Consider the following 21310-nt stretch of genomic DNA (forward strand, 5'->3'; position numbering starts at 1 on the left):
GTCTATGCAAGAAAAAACATCGTTCAACAGTCTGAAACCAGCAGATCTAGAGTATTGATGCACATCATGTGTTTACAAGACACTTCTCTTGTAAAATAGGTGTTTGTTTCTAAATATTGCCTAAAAGTAGTCAAATTAGACACATAGTTTGTTTTGTTTGACCTACAGTAATCTATGAACTAACTAATCAGAGGTTACTGTAGGTCAGAACACTAAATATAATGCTGGGAGACCGAAGGAGAGACTTAGTAATATTAGTAGCCCACGTTGTCATGTCGCCTTAAGAGAGCAGCATTTAATAATAATAAAAATAATTATATATATATATATATATATATATATATATATATATATATATATATATATATATATATATATATTATTATTATTATTATTATTATTATTATTATTATTATTATTTTTAAATGCTGCTCTCTTAAGGCGACATGACAACGTGGGCTACTAATATTACTAAGTCTCTCCTTCGGTCTCCCAGCACTATTTTTACAAGTAGATTAGTCACCGTGTCATCATCGTCTTGACAAAGTGTGAAAGCAAAGAGAGTGTATATTCACACAGGAGCTCAGGAGGGAGCCAGGATACATCAAAAAAACATCCAGCGTGGCCGGCATGAAGAATAGCTCTGATTCTCATTGCTCAAGCGTGTTCATTTACCCTGCAACCATGAGAAAATAAACAGGGGTGTTGCTGAGAGTGAGACGGAGGATTGGAGCACACGTGTGTTTATATGACGGCTAAGCAGAGCTGCTGAGGTGAAGTGTGCCTTGAGGAAGACGACGACGAGGAGGAACCGCTGCCTATGTGTGTGTGTGTGCGCATTTGTCTCGGCGGGCCTTCTCAGTGTGTAAACGTGCAGTCAGAAAAGATTTGGCAGACGGACGGCCGGTGGTTGCTGTGAGGCCTGGTGGTGAGCAGTCCTGCCCGGTAGGGGTTAAGTTCGCATGGTTGCACCGCAGCCTCTTTCTGTCAGCCTGTGCTGCTCACTGCTTCAATGCTTATTTCTTCTGAAAAGCCACTGCAGGTTTCACAAGACCTCAGCCATCAGATACCTTCTACTGGTGTAACCTTCACAGATCCACATACTTAGCCTTTCCTCCCCATCTCACACAAAGTGCATCAGTTTACTGAGAGAAAAGAGAGAGATAGAGAGGAGAAGAAAGATTGTGCTAGTGGCAAAATCCCCTTCAGTCCTGCTGGAGAGAGAGAGAGAGAGAGAGAGAGAGAGAGAGAGAGAGAGTCTGAGCTGAAGCTGGTCTCCAGGCTAAGAGAGTTAAATTGAGAGGACGTTACTGGAGATTGAACGCTGGATCAGATAATGCCCGTGTGTCATCAGGATGGGGCAGTCTGCTTTGTGTCTGCCAAATAAAAAGGACTGTTATCAAGAGTTACATGGCTTGTTTTTTCAAACACAAAAAAACAAACAGAAAAAATTTAAAGTTTAAATAAATAAATACTTATATAAATTAGGAAACTACATCAAAACAAGAAAAGGTGACTGTCATAAACACTATTTATTTGATCATACATTTTTTTAAAAACTTGCCTTATTTTTTAAGCCAAATCAAAAAATCATTTGAAGTAATTGCAATTAAGTTACTGATTTAAAATATCAAACTTGAATCTTGTATAACATTAAAGATAAAAATAAAGTATTCAAAGCAAATGTCAAAACATGTATTTTCTGACTTCTTGATCATATTATTTAATTCTATAATGATACAATAGACAATTAACATACTACATTCACATTTTTTTTGTATGAGCTATATCACACGAGTAGCAGTGCGATATGCCTATATGTCGGCAGTGGTGGGAGGTGTGCGTTGGCTTGAGGCTGCAGGCCGTCTGATTCTAATGCTCCAAAATCATAAATATTTAAAATAGGCACTATCCTTATAAAAAAACTGCAGAGTTGCAATCTAAACAACTTTATTCTCATCTAAAAAAAGCCTCATAAGTATGTTATGTTGTCTAACAGCAGCGATATTTGTCAAACTGTAGAGTCTCCTCTGCTTGTTGCTGTATGTTGGTGGAGTAATACACAAGGGTGAAAGGTGAAGAGGCTGTAGGAGTGTTGTTATTTGCAGAATATCACACGGCTCAGTCATCAGATTCAAGAACCAGACATAACTGTCATATATATATATATATATATATATATATATATATATATATATATATATATATATATATATATATATATATATACAGTTGAAGTCAGAATTATTAGCCCCCCTTTGAATTGTTTTTCTTTTTTAAATATTTCCCAAATGATGTTTAACAGAGCAAGGAAATTTTCACAGTATGTCTGATAATATTTTTTCTTTTGGAGAAAGTCTGATTGTTTTATTTTGACTTGAATAAAAGCAGTTTTTACATTTTTTAAACACCATTTTAAGGTCAATTTTATTAGCCCCTTTAAGCTATATTTTTTCGACTGTTTAAAGAGCAAACCACTGTTAAACAATATCTTGCCTAATTACGCTAACCTGCCTAGTTAACCTAATTAACCTAGTTAAGCCTTTAAATGTCACTTAAGCTGTATAGAAATGTCTTGAAAAATATCTAGTCAAATATTACTTACTGTCATCATGGTAAAGATCAAATAAATCAGTTATGAGAAACGAGTTATTAAAACTATTATGTTTAGAAATGTGTTGAAGAAATCTTCTCTCTGTTAAACAGAAATTGGGGAAAAAAAATAAACCGGGGGCTAGTAATTCTAAAAAAAGACTTTAATTGTATGTATATATATATATATATACACACACAGAAGTCATTCCTTGTCTAGTGTCATGCCTGCACCGAGTCAATAAACTTCCTCTTGTTACAGGAAGTCCTCTGGGAAAAGGGTTGTACACATTTACCACAGCTGAAATGACAGCGATACGCTTTAATTCGACTCTTTGGATCCTTTCTCACGCAGCAAAGCATCCAAAGGTGAACTGTAATCACAGTCGCCGCCGAGCTCTTTTGTAAAATGAAATAACAGATGAAAAGGAGGGAGGAAAAAAATGCATCTTTAAAGTTTGCCCTCGCGTAAATGTCAATAGAGAACCTTTTCCATCATCAGCAGTAAATTCACATTGATGGCTCTTTTCTTCTCTTTATCGATCCGGCCATGAGAACGTAGATTTGTATCTGTTAATTAATGCGTCCTGAAACAGCATTTGTATTAATCAGGGAGATAAGAAAAATTGGATGCCTGCACTGGCATGACAACCGTAAAAGCGCGAGCCCCCTGATAAAATCATTGATGGACCTCAATAAAGAGGGAGGAAAAAAAAGTTCTTCCTTCCACTCAATAAACTAATCATCCGGCTTTTAATTATTCTGCGGAGAGATGTGTGGAGATTGGGGAATGTGTAAATCTAATTATTTACTAACAGCAGTGTCTGAGAGGGAGGGCTGGGAGTGGCACAGGGGGAGCTCTAGGCGATGGGCTCCGTCCATCTGCCACTCCACACACCCGCCCCCTGCTCTCCGTTTGTCCCTCGTGCTCCCATTCTCTTTGTCCCTCTGTCGGTCTTCATGTATAGTGTCTTCAGTCTTCCGTCATTAATGTGATTTGTTTCTACTGATGAACGGGTTTTTGTGATGTCACCAACCGAAAGCATTATTCATGTCTTCCATTGGTTTATCCAGTGTTGACGTGGTCAGAGCAGCAACACATATATAGTGAAGTACATGTACTGTACTTGTAGTGGTCTGCAGGGGACAATAATTGCTTTTTAAGGACTCTACATCCAAATCTGAGCAATAGTAACCTTGGCATAAACAAGTTTACTATGGAAGGTTTTGTATGCATTAATATTGATTGATTGGTTTTCTCTTAAATTGTTGACATTCTCCTGCACATTGCTAAAATAAGCATGTTTGCTTGCATTAATAGAATTGTAAAGCATTTTTTGAGAGTGAGATGTTGTTGGTGACTAACAGAATTGATGTGATTTCAGCAGTCATACATTTATGACTAAAAATATTGGCACAATGTACAGTAGAGCAATATTAATTTCTTTTTTTTAACTTTTTTTTATACATTAAAACATTTTATAGAACTAAACTGTCAGTGACAGCAGCAGTTATTAAAAAAAAAAAATAATAATAATAATAATAATAATAACAACAAGTAACACTGCCAGTAAATAAAAAGAAATGACAAAAAGACACATACACCATTTTAAATTTCAAAGGATACAGCTGGGAATACTATGTCTTGTTGCCATGTTCACATACATAGCAACAGGTGGCCATCTTTGTTTAAAATATCCAATTTCAATTGAAGTTGAACATATATTCCTATAAGTTGAGCATATATTCATATATTCCATTCTACATAAGTTCTAAGTTCTATATAAGTTTTTCTATCAACTGTGCTATTGTTGGAGGGTGTGGCTTCATCCAATTTATTGTTATAGTCTTTTTCACTTAGTAAAAGTATATGTAGTAAATATCTCTGATTTTTATTGTATACATCCTGAGGTATCCCTTCAAGCAAGAAAAACAGAGGAGTGAAAGGTAGATCTAATTGAATCATTTTCATTATCTCAATCTTTAACCCTTGCCAAAATGCCAGTAACTTCAGACATTCCCAAAATATATGCGTGTAATTACCTACATTCCCGCAACCCCTGCAGCATTTCTTTGACTGTGGACTGTTCACATATTTTGACACCATCAGTGGTGTTCTAAAAAAATCTAATTTTTGTTTTCCAGTCAAACTCTTGTCAGTTATGGCTATTGATCCCCTTATGGGATTCTGAACATATTTTTTTCCCCAAATCTCATCGTAGATTTTTTTTCGTAAAATTCAGATTCCCACTTTGCCTTAATATTAAGAGTATTATTATCTGTTGAATCCAGAATCAGTCTATTATATATGTGTGACACATGTCTTTTTGTAGTCCTCTTTGTTTTTATATCAATAAAATACTGTTCCACATTAGTTCATTAGTTGGGACATTATTGAATATGTCCTTTTTTATGATTTGTATTACAGCTTCTTAATTGTAAGTATCAAAAGAAATCGTTTTATGACAACATACATTGTTCTTTAAGATCAGAAAATGAGTGCAAAGTATTTTCATTAAATAACTGATCAATTATCCTAACACCCTTATCTCACCATGTTTTAAAAGTGGCATCCCAGATACAGTAGATGGTAAAAACTCAAGGTTATAGACATAACTCTTGATAAGGTTGCCATTCCTCTTAGTTTTTTTGTAACTGTTGTCCAAACTCTCAGAGTCATAATATTTTTTATTTTAATCTTTTTTCTGAGATTCTTGTGTCATAGAGACTAATCCTGAAAGAGAAACATTTGGTACAGAACCAGCAATATTAATTTCTCCTACATTCATTTTTTTGCTTAAAGGAAGTTCAGCCCAAACTTAAAATTCTGTCATCATTTACCAACTCTACTTTTTCTAAACCTGTTTGAACACACAAAAATAGATATTTTAAAGAAAGCTGGAAAAATGTAACCATTGATTTCCATAGTATTTGTTTTTTATACTATGGATGTCAACAGTTACAGATTTTCATAAAGGTTTCTAACCATTTGAGTAAGAGTAAACGCTTTGTAAATTTTCAATTTTGGGTGAACTATCCCTTTAATGTAGTGACTGTTGGTTGGTTTGGTATAGACCATTTTGAGTGATGTAAACAAAAACAGTGGTCCCAACGTATTTCCTGTTTAACATTTTAAATTTCTTTTGACCTTATTCTTCAATGCGGAAGTGCGCGCGTATTTGCGATTGTTTTACTTCCGATTCAGCTGCCTTTGGGATAAATGACTAGGAGTAATAAACGGCAGAAAACGGTCAAACTACTTACTCCACAAACAAGTGTTTGCACGACAATACAGACAAAGTAGAATAATATAATAAGAAAATATCAGTTTGCAACACCAAGCAGCAAAACGAGCTGTTTTTAACGTTTAAAAATTAATGGAAGTGAATGAGACCAGAAGTCTCGAGCCAAAATGATTCAAATGGCTGCGCCCACTCGTACGCGGAGAATAGGGTGAATAGATTCCTAGAATCAAAATTGAGCCACATATTGATAAATAACTTTATGATAGCTGTTTTAACATTACGTTATGATTGAATTTCCTCTTGTTACAGTTATGAAATAGTTTGATAACAAGCAGGAAATGTTCATGAGCCAATGACATGACCACATTGAAATGGTCTGTTTATTCATCCCTTCCCTCCACCAATGTGATTGGATGGCTGGCTAAAAGTGACAAGTGATGAATGCTGCATTTTAAAGATAAACATTCTTCAACATTCTGTGACTATTATTATAAAAAAAGTGTGGTACTTCCATTGAAAACGAAAAAAAAAAACAAGAAAAAATGCTTTGGTGGAAAGAGCAAAAAAAGCTGAGAATAAACATTTACAAAAATGCCACTTACAAATGCAATAAATAATAGAATAACAATGCAATTTACAGTCAAAATCATTGTTATTTATCATGTAAATGAATTTTCCCTTTCGTACTGGATCTGCAGTGAGCCGAAGTATGTCAGTGGATATTTTTCCAAATGATCAACATTAATAACGGATTACACTTACCTCTAAGGAGGCCTTGAGCATGTGATCTTATTTTTAGCCCGTGCCACCTTTCATTGAGGCCAGTGTGTTTGTAAGAATGCCGCAGTCTTGCTTTAGACCCCCTTAAGAAATTCTTGGCTTAATCCCTTTTGATGATTTTATTAAGTAGTAGAAGATGGCCCTGCCAACTGGCATTGGGCACACTTGCACCAGCAGGCCAGGAGAGGCACCAACTGCTCACCAGCTCTTAGTCTGCCTCTAATGAGATCAGAGATGTTAACAGTTTGGGATAATAAATTAGCAGTTGGTATAAACAATAGCCCCAAACCTATACCTAATGAGCTCCTTGCCATTAGTGATTAACTCGCAGAAAAGAGATTTCAAAATAAAAGAAATAAGCAGAATTGCTGTCTTTCTCTGAAGGCATTTCTGCACAACAGATGTTGGTGAGCAGCTCTTTCGTCTCGTTCCCCCGCCACTCAGATTAGCCCCCGTACTGTCGCAAACAGAGACGCTTCATCTGTTCTGGGAAGAGCAGAACCACTGAGATGAGACGAAAAGGTCCAATACCAACAGGTGCTGTTGTGCCTGTTTTTCACCTTCAGAACTGAGAGAGCTCCAATGCATTTATGCAGTTTATACATAAAACAGACTGCTTTCTGTCAGCTTTGCTTTCGAAGAGTGCTTGCTTTTTTTTCTTGTGCATAAATAAAATGTAAAAAAATAAATTGATATAAATTAATTCAATTATTTACCCATTTATGTGTTCATTCAAGTTATAATAATATTTTTTCAGCAAAATATATTAAAATTAATAATTCATAATTATTTTCCCCACTTGCTTTATTTTTGTATACAGTAACTTTTATTAATCTTTTAATTTAGCCATTATTTTTTATCTGTTTTGTTTTTAAATTTAGTTTAAGAATGTGTTTTTATGTTTGTATTGATGTATTTTAAATATATTCATGTATTCATGTTGTTAATAATTTACTTTTTTAGCTTATTTAAAGGGAATTTAGAAAGTTAGGTTATTTATTTTTTTCATATTTTTTATTATTAATATTCATAAATGTATTATTTTTATAAAATTTTGTTTAATTGTATTTTAATAGGGAGGTCCAGATCCGATCACATGATCAGAATCAGATGTTGATCAGAACTCGAATATATATAGTTGCGCATATATGCAGTGGCACAGAGTTAGACCTCTTTTTTGAGTTCACACAGAAACAGCAATGCGTGTGGCATGACATCACTATGTTGAAGAGACGCTAAAGACGGTTAAATGCTGGCAAAGTAGAACACGGAAGGAGCTTGAAGCGGAAAGTGCGAGTAGGTCTGCGGTCTAGAGGTTTTATAAAGTTGATGACAACATTAAAGTTGGGATATTTTAGAAATGTAATACACCTGAAATTGCCTGCTGGGTATTTTAAGTTGAGGTGCTATTTGTTTTTATATAAAACATTTTTTTAGATTTATTGTTGCACTAACGTCCAAAAGTGAAGGATTTATGTTATTATCTTACTTGATTGTTGAAGCTACCTCACAGAAGTGCTTTGTTTGTTAACATGGTTGTTGAATGTTAAAATAAGGTGAATTAAATAAAAAATAAGGAACATCCAGGATCCGTTTCTTCGCTCTTCTTTAATTTTTTAATGTATTATAGAAGTATCAGATCGGGTTTCGGTATCGGTAGATACTCAAAATTGAATGACTCGGACTTGAGTGCAAAAAAAACCTAATCGTGACATGCCTAGTATTTAACACTGGTAGTGTTAAAGTGATAAACTTCTTTTACTTCACTATTAAGCATGTTCCTCATACCAAGAACCATGTTTTAGACGGACAAAAGCCCCATGATAGTCAGCTTCAAACGAAATTCACGAACATAAACTTCAACAATTTCCAGACAGAAAAGACAGGAAAAGCGGAGAAAAGTGTGTGCAGAGTTGGGGGAGGAGGAAGGAGATGGAGTTTGAGGCAAGCAATTAGTCTTTCAGTTGGTGTGATGGGAAGAATTGATCCATGCTGCATGTTGGGGGAGATAAGGAGTGCCCTCCCTCAGGATGCCCCCTGGCCTGCAGCGCGCCAGCAGATGAGAGCCAAGGCTCGTGCGAGGGCCCTCAGTTCGCTCCCGCTGGAGTTTTCCTCTCCATTACACCTCCAGAATGTCAATGCTTCCTTACTAACGCAACTGCAAACTTCTGACAACCAATTGAGCTTTTATGTATCTCCGCTGAATGTTGATTTGAAGCTGAACGTTCCTCATTGAGTTGAACGAAGCTCTTTTTTCAAGCTCTTTATTCAATGCTTCCTTACTTACGCAGACACACACTTCTGACAACCAATCGAGCTTTTACTGTATGCATCACTGCTGAATGTTGAATTTCATCGAGTTCAACTAAGCTCTTTTTCTGGCTTTTCTCAATGTTTCCAAACTAACCAACTGAGCTGTTTTCATTTAGTGGTACAAACTTTACATTTGCAGCTGAACGTTTAACTTTTAAAGCTCTTTCTCTGGCATTGGTCACTGTTAGACTGAACAGTTTAATGTTAAATTTAATTAATTACACTTGACTGAAATAAAAGTTAAGTGAACTCAAAATCTGATTTTATAAAGCTGAACTTAAACTAACTGAGTTATGGCAGGATATATAGCAGTATAAGGGGGAATGCTTTAGATTCTTACTGTCATTGCTTTAGATTCTAATTATTTTATTTTTATTGTTATTATTTTTGTTATTGTTGCCAGGGATGGGGAAAATACATTGAAATTTATTTTTTTTAAATACCATATACATCAATTTTAAGTGTATCAAACTAAACTACAAAATAGAGCAGCAATAAATGTATCAAAATAAAATGTAGTATTTTTGTATTTTAAAAATTCTTCAAAATATTTTTAAAATGGAGCATAAAGTTTCTTCGCAAACCTTCCATCAACAGGCCTGTTGGATCAATCCCTTCACTGTTAAATTGACTTAGGGAAGTAAACATTGTTTGAAAGCAACAACTCTTCTCTGCCACTGTTCACCTACTGCATAGGTGGAAGTTGTGGCCTAATTGTTAGTGAGTTGGACTTGTAACCCAAAGGTAACTTGTGTTTCTCTTTGAGTTACAAATTACAATCCATCCATTATTTGTACAGTATACTCATTTCCCCAAGATTCTTTCAGTTCTTCTTTACCTGCAAGAGTCTCAGATTACCCCCTTAAAAAACACCAGTACACCATATTCAGGTGTATTACATTTCTAAAGTTCCTCTGCATTTCCTGCTGCAGCACTGAGACTGGTGATGTTCTGAAGCTCCTCGTTCTGTTATTCAGGACTAAGATTTTATTCCATCTCTTAAGCTCCCATTTCTTAAGCAAAGATGCTGAATTGTACACTAGACAGCCGTTATATATTTATGGTCTTAGAATCACGAGTGGTTGTGTAAGCATTTCACTGCATATCATACTGTGTATGACTCTGTATGTGACAAATAAACTTGAATGAGCTAAAATGAGTGTTATATAATAAAATGTTCTGTTATATTGAGATTCGTTTTTGTTATAGAAGTATATGAAGTTTTGCATAGCTGAAGAGCAGAACTTTTGGGGGGAGGATGGGTTGAAAAAAAATAGCTTTTAAATGTAATAATATAAATCTCCTAACACTTTTGACAACTAATTGAATTAGTCGTGTATCACTAATATATGTTGACTGAAATGATTTGACATTAAGTTGAGTTGGTCTCTTTTTTTGTCATTTTTCAGGGTTTTCCACACTGTCGCTGGCGGATCAGATGAGTCTTCTGCAGAGTGCGTGGATGGAGATCCTGATCCTACGTGTCGTCTACCGCTCACTGTCTTTTGAGGACAAGCTGGTGTACGCTGAAGACTACATCATGGATGAGGATCAGTCCAAACTGGCAGGTCTGCTTGACCTGAATAATGCCATTCTTCAGCTGGTGAAGAAGTACAAGAGCATGAAGCTGGAGAAGGAGGAGTTTGTCACTCTTAAAGCTATAGCCCTGGCTAATTCAGGTAAAATGAGTTTTAGGTAAAACTAGATTTTAGTCAGAGCAGGCACCATTTTAGTTTGATATGTGCCATTTGTGTTTCTAAAACTGGGTCAATGTGATTATACTTTAATTTTGTCCAGGTTTATTAATGTATTCATAAATAAATTGTAAAAGCAATTTATCCATACTATGATTACAGTATCTTCTATGATTTAAGAAGAAAATTAATTAAAATTCAATACAACTATCCTGATATACAACATTCTAAATAATTACTAATAATATTAATGAATAGATTTTATAAGGTATCTCAATATGGTATCGTAACATGGTATCTTATAAGTAGGGCCAGACGGAATCTGCAGACATTTTTTGCTATTTCTGCGCAGAATTTTGTGAAATAAATCTGCGGATTTATGTGGAATTATTTTGAGAGTATCATAACTAAAACCTTAATATAGGAACTAAAAAGTAAAAACTTTTAACTTGTATTTAATGTTTACAATGCAAATGCAATTAGATCCTCTTTATTTGGTAAACGAAGCAAGTCTTCTATGTAATATCTCTACTTAAAGACAGAAAATATTACTTTATTGTAAATAAATCATATGAACGTTTTCATATTAGTCAATAATTATACTGAAATTAATTTAAAAACTGAATGAGAATAAATTTACACACATTTACAAAAGTAAATAAACAGAATCAATGATGGGCTAAAAATCTGCTGAATTCTGCGCGCCAGATTCCATGTGGCCTACTTATAAGTAGAGCCAGACAGGAATCTGCGGACGTTCTTGCTATTTCTGCGGAGAATTTTGGTAAAAATCTGCGGATTTCTGCAGAATGATTTTGGGAGTATGTATCATAACTAAAACCTTAATATGTGAAATAAAAAATAATACCTTTTTAACTTTTATTTAATGTTGAAAATGCAAATCCAATTAGATCCACTTTAATTGGTAAACAAAGCAAGTCTCTCATATAATATCTCTACTAAAAGACAGAAAATATTACTTTACAAACTGTATTGTACATAAATCAGATAAACATTTTCATATTAGTCAATAATATTTATAATAAATAAAAATTATAATTATAATTAATAAAAAAACTGAATAAATATAGATTTAAACACATTTACTCAAGTAAATAAACAGAATTAATGATGGGCTAAAAATCTTCGGAATTCTGCGGAAAATCTGCGTAATTCTGCGCGCGCAGATTCCGTGTGGGCCTATTTATAAGGTATCTCAATATGGTGTCATAATATGGTATCTTACAAGGTATCTCAATATGGTATCACAATATGGTATCCTATAAGGTATCTCAGTATGTTATCGTAATATGGTATCTTATAAGGTATCTCAACATCGTATCTCAATATGGTATCATATAAGGTATCTCAATATGGTATCTTATAAGGTATCTCAGTATGTTATCGTAATATGGTATCTTATAAGGTATCTCAACATCGTATCTCAATATGGTATCATATAAGGTATCTCAATATGGTATCTTATAAGGTATCTCAGTATGTTATCGTAATATGGTATCTTATAAGGTATCTCAACATCGTATCTCAATATGGTATCATATAAGGTATCTCAATATGGTATCTTATAAGGTATCTCAATATAGTATCGTAATATGGTATTTCACCATTTTGCGCAATTTTATCGGTCATTTTCGTTAACTTCAACCTAAATTTGGTGTCTTCTCTGATTAAAGTATACTTATTATTACTTTAAATTATACATTGTTCAAATTATCTCTGGTTCCTGACAAAATCATTCACATCAATGATAGTGCAAATGAAAATAAGATGCTGCGTTTAGCTTGAAGAACAATTGAGGCCTCTTAAATTTTCGTTCATCAGCATAATTAAAGCAATGTTTGTTTATTTGTCATTCCTATTAAAAATAATACTGTAGCTGCTGATAATGTATAGTTCAACTCCCTGCTGTTTGCATCTCCTTTATTGGAGTATTGAAGAAAGATGTAGCTGTAGAGTTATCCAGGTACCGTTCAAGAGATATCTCAAGATCTCGGTTTCTTTCTTTAATGTTTTGTTTTCCTCTATTCACACACATACTCAACAACAGCAACACACCAAATAATGTTCCCACCCCTCCCCACCCCCTTTGAAACCCTTCAAAAGCACGTCTGTGGCCCCTCTCCGAATTAGCATAAGTCTCTGCTCAGATGCCTCTTAAGTAAGGAGCCCATCACTATGCACCTGCATGTCAATAACAGGCTCTGATGTTGTCCACCATCGACAGTCACACCATGGCCCTCTGGCTCCCTTTGTGTTGACCCCATCTTTGAACTTTATCTTGGTTGCTGGCCAGTAGTTTTCCCTTTAATTACAAGAAGGAAACTGTCAATAAAATCTGTTAAATGGGACGCAATGAGCAGCTTGAATGGGAGGGCGGCTATTTGTTCAAATTCTCCAGCGCTCAAGGTATTGACAGTTTGTTTTCTGGGGCCATATGTGACGATCAATCTCCGGCTGGGCCTGGCCATGCTGAAAAATGAAAAAGCAGATTGCTCTTGCTCGCTTGCGGATGACGGCTAGCTGCTTTGGCCCTAGCCTGGAGACACCGGGGGCCATTCTGCCCAAAGTGCACCCCTGAGAGAACGAGCAAGCGCGTGACTCTTTTGAGAAATTCTTTTTTAATTGATTGCACGATTAGCAGTTCATCTCAGCTCGTTGACTTGTACGTCAGTGTGCCAAAAGCTGGTAAAAGTGGTCGATAAGTGGTAGATTTATTCATACCGATGTCGTCTTTTGTTCAAGTTAGCTCCTTTTTTTACTGACGCGTACACAATGTGGCTTCTTGCAGCCTGATGCATGGGCTAAAGGAGGGTAGTCTTGGCTCTGGCTTTTTCCTCTCCTTCTCGGGTGTCATTCTCTGTATTTATCGAGACTTTCTCTCTGCGGCTTCTCTCCGCACTCTTCTCTCAGGAGAGACATGCATCATGTCCGATTTCAAAGGTGAGCCATTTTGTCACTTCTTTTTTTGGTGGACCGCAGAGTGTTTTAGACAGTTTCTAAAAAAAATGATACACTCCACCATTTTCTAAAGCCTGAGGTGTTGGGTATTTCTGCTCAGAGCTGATGTATTTCCCAAGTCTTTTAACAGACATGGTATTGCTTAAGCAATCAATGCCAAAGCAATATTTTTGTCCTATTTCTTTGAAAGGTTTAGCTTTACATTGTATAAATGTGACATAAGAAAGGCAGAAAGTAAACATGTACTGTAGTAGAAGCTAACTAGCTGGAGCTAGAGGCTGTGGTCTTTAGCATCCTTGTTAACACACCTGCCTCCTATGCTGGATACGTTGGTTCAAATCCCACTTGGAGGTGGTGCAAGTAAAACTGGATGAGGTTTACATGGATGCAGTGACCCAGTGTCACAGATGTCAGCTAGTAAGAACTGTGTGAGTAAACCCCCCACCCCTAGACTCAATACAGCAAATGCTGCAGTCTTACGCTGTTTCTCAATTCCAAGAACGGACTCGCGTTCTTCTGGAGACCGGTCTCTCCAAGTTACCTCGAAAAAACTCGGGAGACCGCGAGAACAGAGAATGTGTCCTTGTGACCTTCACACGTCTTTAAATGAAAATTATTTAAACATTACAGCATTCATACAACGATTTATTGTTGTTCCTTTTCAATATATATGTTGATGATGACGTTACACGAGAACACAAGGACGCAACATCGCTGAAGAACACATATTGAGAAACAGCCTTACTGTCCTTTTTAGTGTGCCTGCATGGTGGGGGTGTGGATACATTGGTGCTGTGACCCGGATTGGACTGAGATTCAAAGGAGAGAGTACACTGGTTGGATAATTTCGCTTCTTTGTTAGCATGCCCACCTCCTTTCCTGGAAACCCCAACTCAGTCCAGCTCATAGTGGTATGAACAGAACCCGGGGTGATGGTGGGGTTACATTGGTGCCATGATTGGACAGAGGTTTTGGGGAAGAGTTTAACAGAGTTGTTCAAGTAAGCATCATACCCCTGGCCTCAAGACTGCCTGAGTGTTATTCTTGATCCTACTTTAATGGAACCAGAGGAGCCACAAATGTTTAAGTAAAGCACTACGTGTCAGTCATATTAAATATGAAAATGGCCCTTTTAAGGCACAGACAGTGTTAATAACATGCGTTTTCCTGAACACCCTAAGTTTTTCCGCCACCTCCAGGAGTGATGGTGAGATCGATAGAGAGACTTGTGTGGAAAGGTGCAGGTAAGCACTTTCCTGCCAGGGATTTCTGTCGGATCACAGGTTACTTTTTAGATGGCCAAAGCCCATGTGACTGATGGACGAGACCTCGCTGTCTGAATTCTAGATTGGCTCCAGACACTGAAGGGTTAGGATATCGAACCATAGCCTGAAGCAGGCTGACGTTTGCCCCGCTGGCCAACCCAAAGGATAGGCAGCATTCTCTACTAATAGAGGAACCTCACAAGGTCTCGCTTTTTATCAATACGTGACCATACAATTATTATTTAACGTGTATGTATCAATTGATTCGAGGCAATGCATTGATTGTGACATCTTTGCCAAAAGCCAGCGTGCATTTGGACATTCTATCCAGAGGGAACGGGATCGGATTGACACGCCACAGTAGAAAACTGAGTCGATACTGTTGGTGGAGTCAGTCTATAAAAAGCAAGTCAGACAAAGCACTTTCTTTAGCATTGTGCTGTGATAAAACCATCCGAGCACTGCGTACCAGCATCCAAGGCTTGGATTAGCTGAAAAAGTGCAACTATATAAGCCAACACAGCAAAGATGGTAGCTGCCTGAGACTAATTGCGTTCTCAGAGGCACGTCTGTCGCGGTGAACGGGCGTGAATGCCGTACTAACGAGAGCAAATGCAAATGCAGCCTGTTTGACATTTCTGCCAGACAATGCCAGTCAGGCTGAGGTATTGTTTCCTGACTCGAGCCTCTGTTTCTCTCGCTTAGACGAGTGCCATATCAGCTCTCCTCCAAACAGTGTTTCTGTCGCCCGTGCCATTCATCAGTCCCATAGAGAGGCTTGTAAACACGTGGTGAGGACAGCCTCAGCATTTAACACTCAAGTGTGCCTTTAATCACTGGAGAATGAGCTTAGGGCTGGCAAAAAAGTCCCATTCTTTTAATCCCTTTGATTTTGCCAAGACTTCATCCTCAGGTTTCTGTCAAACTGGAAAAAATAGTCCCATACAGAGCTAGCATCCGAGAATGTCATGGCTGTTTAAACTGAAGGGTGTCCACTTTGATTTTGGCACACTGTTCTATTAAATAATTTCATTGTTGTTGTTGTTAATAATAATGCAAATATTAATAATAATGATAATAATGAAAAACTGTCTAAAATTACAATCATTTTTTAACAACATTGTTGTTTTTACTATTTTTGATTTTAAAAATGTAGCCTTGCAAAGCAAAAAAACAAATCTTACAAAATGTACTAAAGCCACAAATGATAACTGGTCCTCTAAAGCAGTGTTTCTCAACCACGTTCCTGGAGGACCACCAGCTCTGCACATTTCTATGTCTCCAAACACACCTGATTCAGAATACAGCTAATTAGCAGAGACTGAAAGACCTGTAATGGGTGTGACAGACACAGGAGACATCCAAAACATGCTGTGTTGGTGGTCCTCCAGGAACGTGGTTAAGAAACACTGCTCCAAAGTACCATGTCTCAGTTTTAAATATTACTAAAACTGTTTTTCCTTTGATCATTTATTAGTGTTTCTCTAAAGTTATATCTAACATTACTTATTACAGTCGTGTTTTATTTTTTCCAGATTCCATGCATATAGAGGATGGGGAAGCTGTCCAGAAGCTCCAGGATGTGTTGCACGAGGCCCTGCAGGACTATGAGGCAGGTCAACATGTAGAGGACCCGCGCCGGGCCGGCAAGCTGCTCATGACCCTACCACTGCTCCGACAAACGTCCACCAAGGCGGTGCAGCACTTCTACAGCATCAAACAGGACGGCAAAGTGCCCATGCACAAACTGTTTCTGGAGCTGCTGGAGGCCAAGGTGTAACTTCGCCCCCAAGCCCCGCCCCATACCCACAGAGAGCTGGAGGCGGGATGTCTCTGACTCCGCCCCTTGACCCGGCCAGACACTGACTAACTCTCTGCCGCAGATCGTGAAACATTTGTCTATAAACTTTATCAAATAATAACTAAAAACATAACCGTAACGGTACTTCTAATTACTGACAATGATGCGTAAATATAAGAATGATTTAAAATGTGATTATTGAGAAAGAAATACAAACTATGAAGTGGGAAAAAAGTGACAGCAGTGAAACCAGCCGTCGAAACTTGTTCCTCTCGAAAATCTGATGCTGAGGTTTTTCTTTTTGTGCTATTGAGACATTTTGTTGATCTAAAAAAAACCCCCGTCAAATTCTGGAACCGAGAAAGACCAGCCCTGCCAAAGGAAGGAGGTCCACCTGGTGGACACCAGCAAGCGAAACTTTCCCCAAACTGTACCGTCAAGCTCCCATGTTGCTGAAGGAATCTAGGAAACCTTTACCATAAGAGTGCGGCATAGAGACTATGTGCAGCATTACATTAGCAGTCCTCTGAGCAGTTTATAGCCAAACGGAGATTGTCACGTCTTTGAAGAAGCTGCTCCTCTCTCCATTACGTAGCCATGCAGATTGATCATGTGTGTATGTGTGTGCGCGTCACTCCCGTGTCCTTTTCTTTCAAGTCTTCCAACTGTTTCATTTCGATCTTTTCAGGGAATAGCCGAAGCTTTAGTCTCTCATGCAATAGAGGAATCGCAAGTGGTCAAGGGACAGACTCATTTATTTATTTGAATTGTTTTATTCAAGTGTATTTTTACTGTACTGAAGGATGTAAATATGGTATGATCATTGAACATGATGTTTCTTCATGTAATGTTAATAATTGATCGTTATGTTTTTCTACCGACCACCGTGTTGAGCGATTTACAAAAACCATGAGAACGAAAACCTGCTATCTTCTCTAAGCAATAGATGTTTAAAAAAGTGAAGGTGTAAATGTATGCAATTTTATTTCTTTTCTTTTCTTTTCTTTTTTATTAGTGCCACATTTACTTGGAAAAAAAAAGACTTTCCAAAAGCTTTCGCTTTTCTGTCTGTGCTTGTCATAAGACGATAGATTACATACATGATATGGCCAGAAAGACCATAACCATTATCTCGAGCCAATTATATATGCATATATATATATTAACTTCAGCCTCGAAATTCTATTTGAACTTTGTTAAGCAAAATAGCACTTAGGGAAGACGGAGCAAAACATTGTAGGTTTAGTTTCACGACGGTTCTGATTTTTCCAAGGAACAGCGGCAGAGATATCGGTCGCGTGATGTAATCTTCTTCCAGATGACATTTTTAGCAGAGAGGCTCAAGTATCAAAGCAAACGATCTACAGCCTTCATCACAAATATGTCAGTATTAGTACGGGGTATTTTCTGAATATTATTAAGCATTGTATATTGTAAATTAACAGATTATAAATCTAACCTAAGACATTTTATTGGAACAGATCAGAGAAAAAAAAAAGAATGAAAAAAAAAAATGTAGTTCAGCTTCTTGGTGTTTCATGTCTGCTGTGTTTTTTCTGAAACATCTGTTTTCCCCCCCCTCTTTCCTCTGTCACGCACAAAAGATGTAGCGTCTTCCTGTTCAGTATGCGTTTGTTTGTTTGTTTATTTATTTTCTTCCTGTTTTTGCTTTCGTTTTTTTAGACACAGGGTAGAATTAGAGACAATACTGGATGTATGAATCCTCAGGAGCAAGATGATGGGTTCTCAAATAACCTTCAGAAAAAGACTCTTCCTAGTTACCGCTAGATCAACCGATCAATGATCAATATAATCTATGCTGATATATAAGTCAATATTTAAAAGGAGGTGCGTTATATGTACAAGAGACCATCTGTGTAACTCCTATCTTGTAGACTAACACTGTATACCATAGGTTACGATGCTTTGAACTAGTTTTTTTCTTTCTTTCCCCTCTTTTTTCTGAGTTTTCCTTCTCTTAACAAAATGCTGTATATATATAAGGCCTTCATGCTGAACTCCATTGGTATATATCTGGACTATAAGGTTGCAAAGGGAAGAAACATTTTTGTTTGTTTTGGTGTAAGATCGATTTTTCGAAACTCTCACTTTGACTTTGTGTGCTTAATAAAAATGACGAAAAAAAATGAAAGAACAGATCATTTTTTAAAACAAACGGGGAGGGTTTTTAGTTGCTTTTTCCTCAGTCTTGTTCTATGAAAACACTGTATCTATCATTAGCTATTCAAAACTCTTAATAGAAAGGTTCGTGTAACGTGACTAGATCTTCTCGCTCATGGCAACTCATCAGATGGTCAAACTTGGGGTTTTCGGGGGGTCTTGCTGTTGAGAAGATGTTGGCACTTTCAAATCTTTTCCACGCGATCAACTCCTGGCAGAGGAGGTGCTGTTTTTAGTTCTTTTTTCGTGTTGTACTTACTCTGAGGTGATCAAGAGAGAAAACGAAGCAATGTGAAACTAGATATGCTTCTAATTGAGTTCAGTTTTATAAAATTTCATGGGAAAAAAAAAGACAGCTCCTGATCAACTCTGTCTTTCAGATATGCATTTTTCCGAGTTGCTTTTAGTGCACAAAATGAAGAAGCCAATTTTATGACAAGTACCTACGGTGTAATTTTGGACGAAACGGTACACAGACCTCAAGAACTACGATTTTACTGTCTTTTAATGCTCATTTATCCAGCTTAGAATCCGATGTGTAATTTACCAGTACCTGCAGTTCCTTTTTTTAGAGATATTTTCTTATTTAAAGCAATATTGGCGGTACGACGTGCAGTTGTTGTACAATACGATTCGATTAGTGATCAGAAGTTGTCTCTATTGGACTGTTTTGCAAATTCTAGGATTAAGAAGGATCAAATGTACAAAGAACTGCTATTTTTCAATGCTGAAAAGGTTCTAGGTGTTGTATTTATTCATGCATCGACGCGTCTGCCAAATGCATCTAGGCTTCCTGGCAGAAAAAAGTAAGGGGAAAAGGACGAGATCCAGAAAAAAAAGAAAGGGGAAAGAGTGAAAGAGCATTCGTGAAGCTTCTATGATCAATATGATAATGATATATTTCAACCCAGGAGTTGCTGAAACAACCTGTAGTGAGAATCATGTCTGTAGTTTTTAGATGTGCTCCACATCGGTAAAACTATTAACTGTATATTTTTGTGATGTGCATCATTACAAGTGTGCTCCAAACAAATATGTCCATTTGTGTAAATGTATTTATTTTACATTGTATATATTGTTCAATGCAAAAAGAGAGACCTATGATTCTGTAACTACGATCAGTTCAGATGTGTAACTCCAATTATGCCTTTCAGGATAATAGTAGAGCAATATTAAACATGCTTCCAGTTTTGACTCGGGCTGTGCTTTCCTGTGTGACAAACTGTTTTCAGTCTTAATGCTTTGTGGGTCTGACTTTATTATTTTTTTAGTTCATTAGTACAATACTGTGTGTGTGTGTGTGTGTGTGTGTGTGTGTGTGTGTGTGTGTGTGTGTGTGTGTGTCTGTTTATACATGCATATATACGGTATTCAAAGAATCCCAAAGAAGTAATATCTGCTTTGATTTTAAATTAACTTTCAAAGACGATATATATATATATATATATATATATATATATATATATATATATATATATATATATATATATATATATATATATATATATATATATATATATATATTAGTTTTAAAAAATTAAACATTAAATCTAATAAGGGTGGCGCAGTGGGTAGCAATGCCTCACAATAAGAAGGTTGCTGGTTCGAGCCCCGGCTGGGTCAGTTGGCATTTCTTTGTGGAGTTAGCATGTTTTCCCCGTGTTTGCATGGGTTTCCTCCTGGTGCTCCTGTTTCCCCCACAGTCCAAAGACATGCGCTATAGGTGAACTGGGTAAGCTAAATTGTCCATTGTGTATATGTGTGAATGAGTGTGTATGGGTGTTTCCCAGTGATAGGTTAATGAAAGGGCATCCGCTGCGTAAACATATACTGGATAAGTTGGTGGCCACATCACTGTGGCGACCCCTGATTAATAAAGGGGCTAAGCCAAAAACAAAATGAATGAATAAATCCAATAAAGTATAAAAAATAACAAAAAAATAATAATAATTATGATAATGGCTGATGAAAATTCAACTTTGCCATCATAAATTACATTATTATTTATAAAACTATTGTTATTACATTACTTTCAAGCTGAAACAAACAGTAAACCAGAAACTATGTTCAGGTCCAAACAGGTAGCCTCAAAAACAAACACTGAAATGCTGTTGTGCTTCCTAACATACGCGTTTATGCGATATAACTGTAGATAAACACAATATATGCTTGTAATGAGACATAAAACCGTCTGCTCGCCTACTTCTTTTTCCTCCTCTCGTGAGCAGCCTGTTATTTCCCCCCTTTGCTGGCGTCTTCACGCAGCCACTCTTCATTCTGTCGCGGTCACAATATTATTGCGTCGGAAAGAGGAAGAAAAATGGTGGACGAACAGAAAGTTCTTGACATCTTGATGCAGCGGTTGAGGCTTGTCCACTCAGAGGGTAATCAGCCGCTGTGTCCTGAGGCTTTACAGCAGACACATTGATGTAAGACAACCGTCCTAACCCTCGCGGTCTG

At 36.8% G+C, this 21310-nt stretch overlaps 1 protein-coding gene across 3 annotated transcripts in view; it reads left to right on the forward strand.

Annotated features, from left to right (window-relative positions):
- Positions 1–20037, forward strand: part of esrrga (estrogen-related receptor gamma a) — a 114407-nt gene extending 94370 nt beyond the window's left edge. For all 3 annotated transcript variants that reach the window (XM_056477162.1, XM_056477163.1, XM_056477164.1), the window contains 2 exons: positions 10340–10609; positions 16404–20037. In XM_056477162.1, coding sequence (XP_056333137.1) covers positions 10340–10609; positions 16404–16648 — 515 coding nt within the window. In that variant the 3' untranslated portion in view covers positions 16649–20037. The remainder of the gene's footprint in view (positions 1–10339; positions 10610–16403) is intronic.
- Positions 20038–21310: the final 1273 nt, after the last annotated feature.

This window comes from Danio aesculapii, chromosome 17 (genome assembly GCF_903798145.1).
Source record: "Danio aesculapii chromosome 17, fDanAes4.1, whole genome shotgun sequence".
Lineage (NCBI taxonomy): Eukaryota > Metazoa > Chordata > Actinopteri > Cypriniformes > Danionidae > Danio > Danio aesculapii.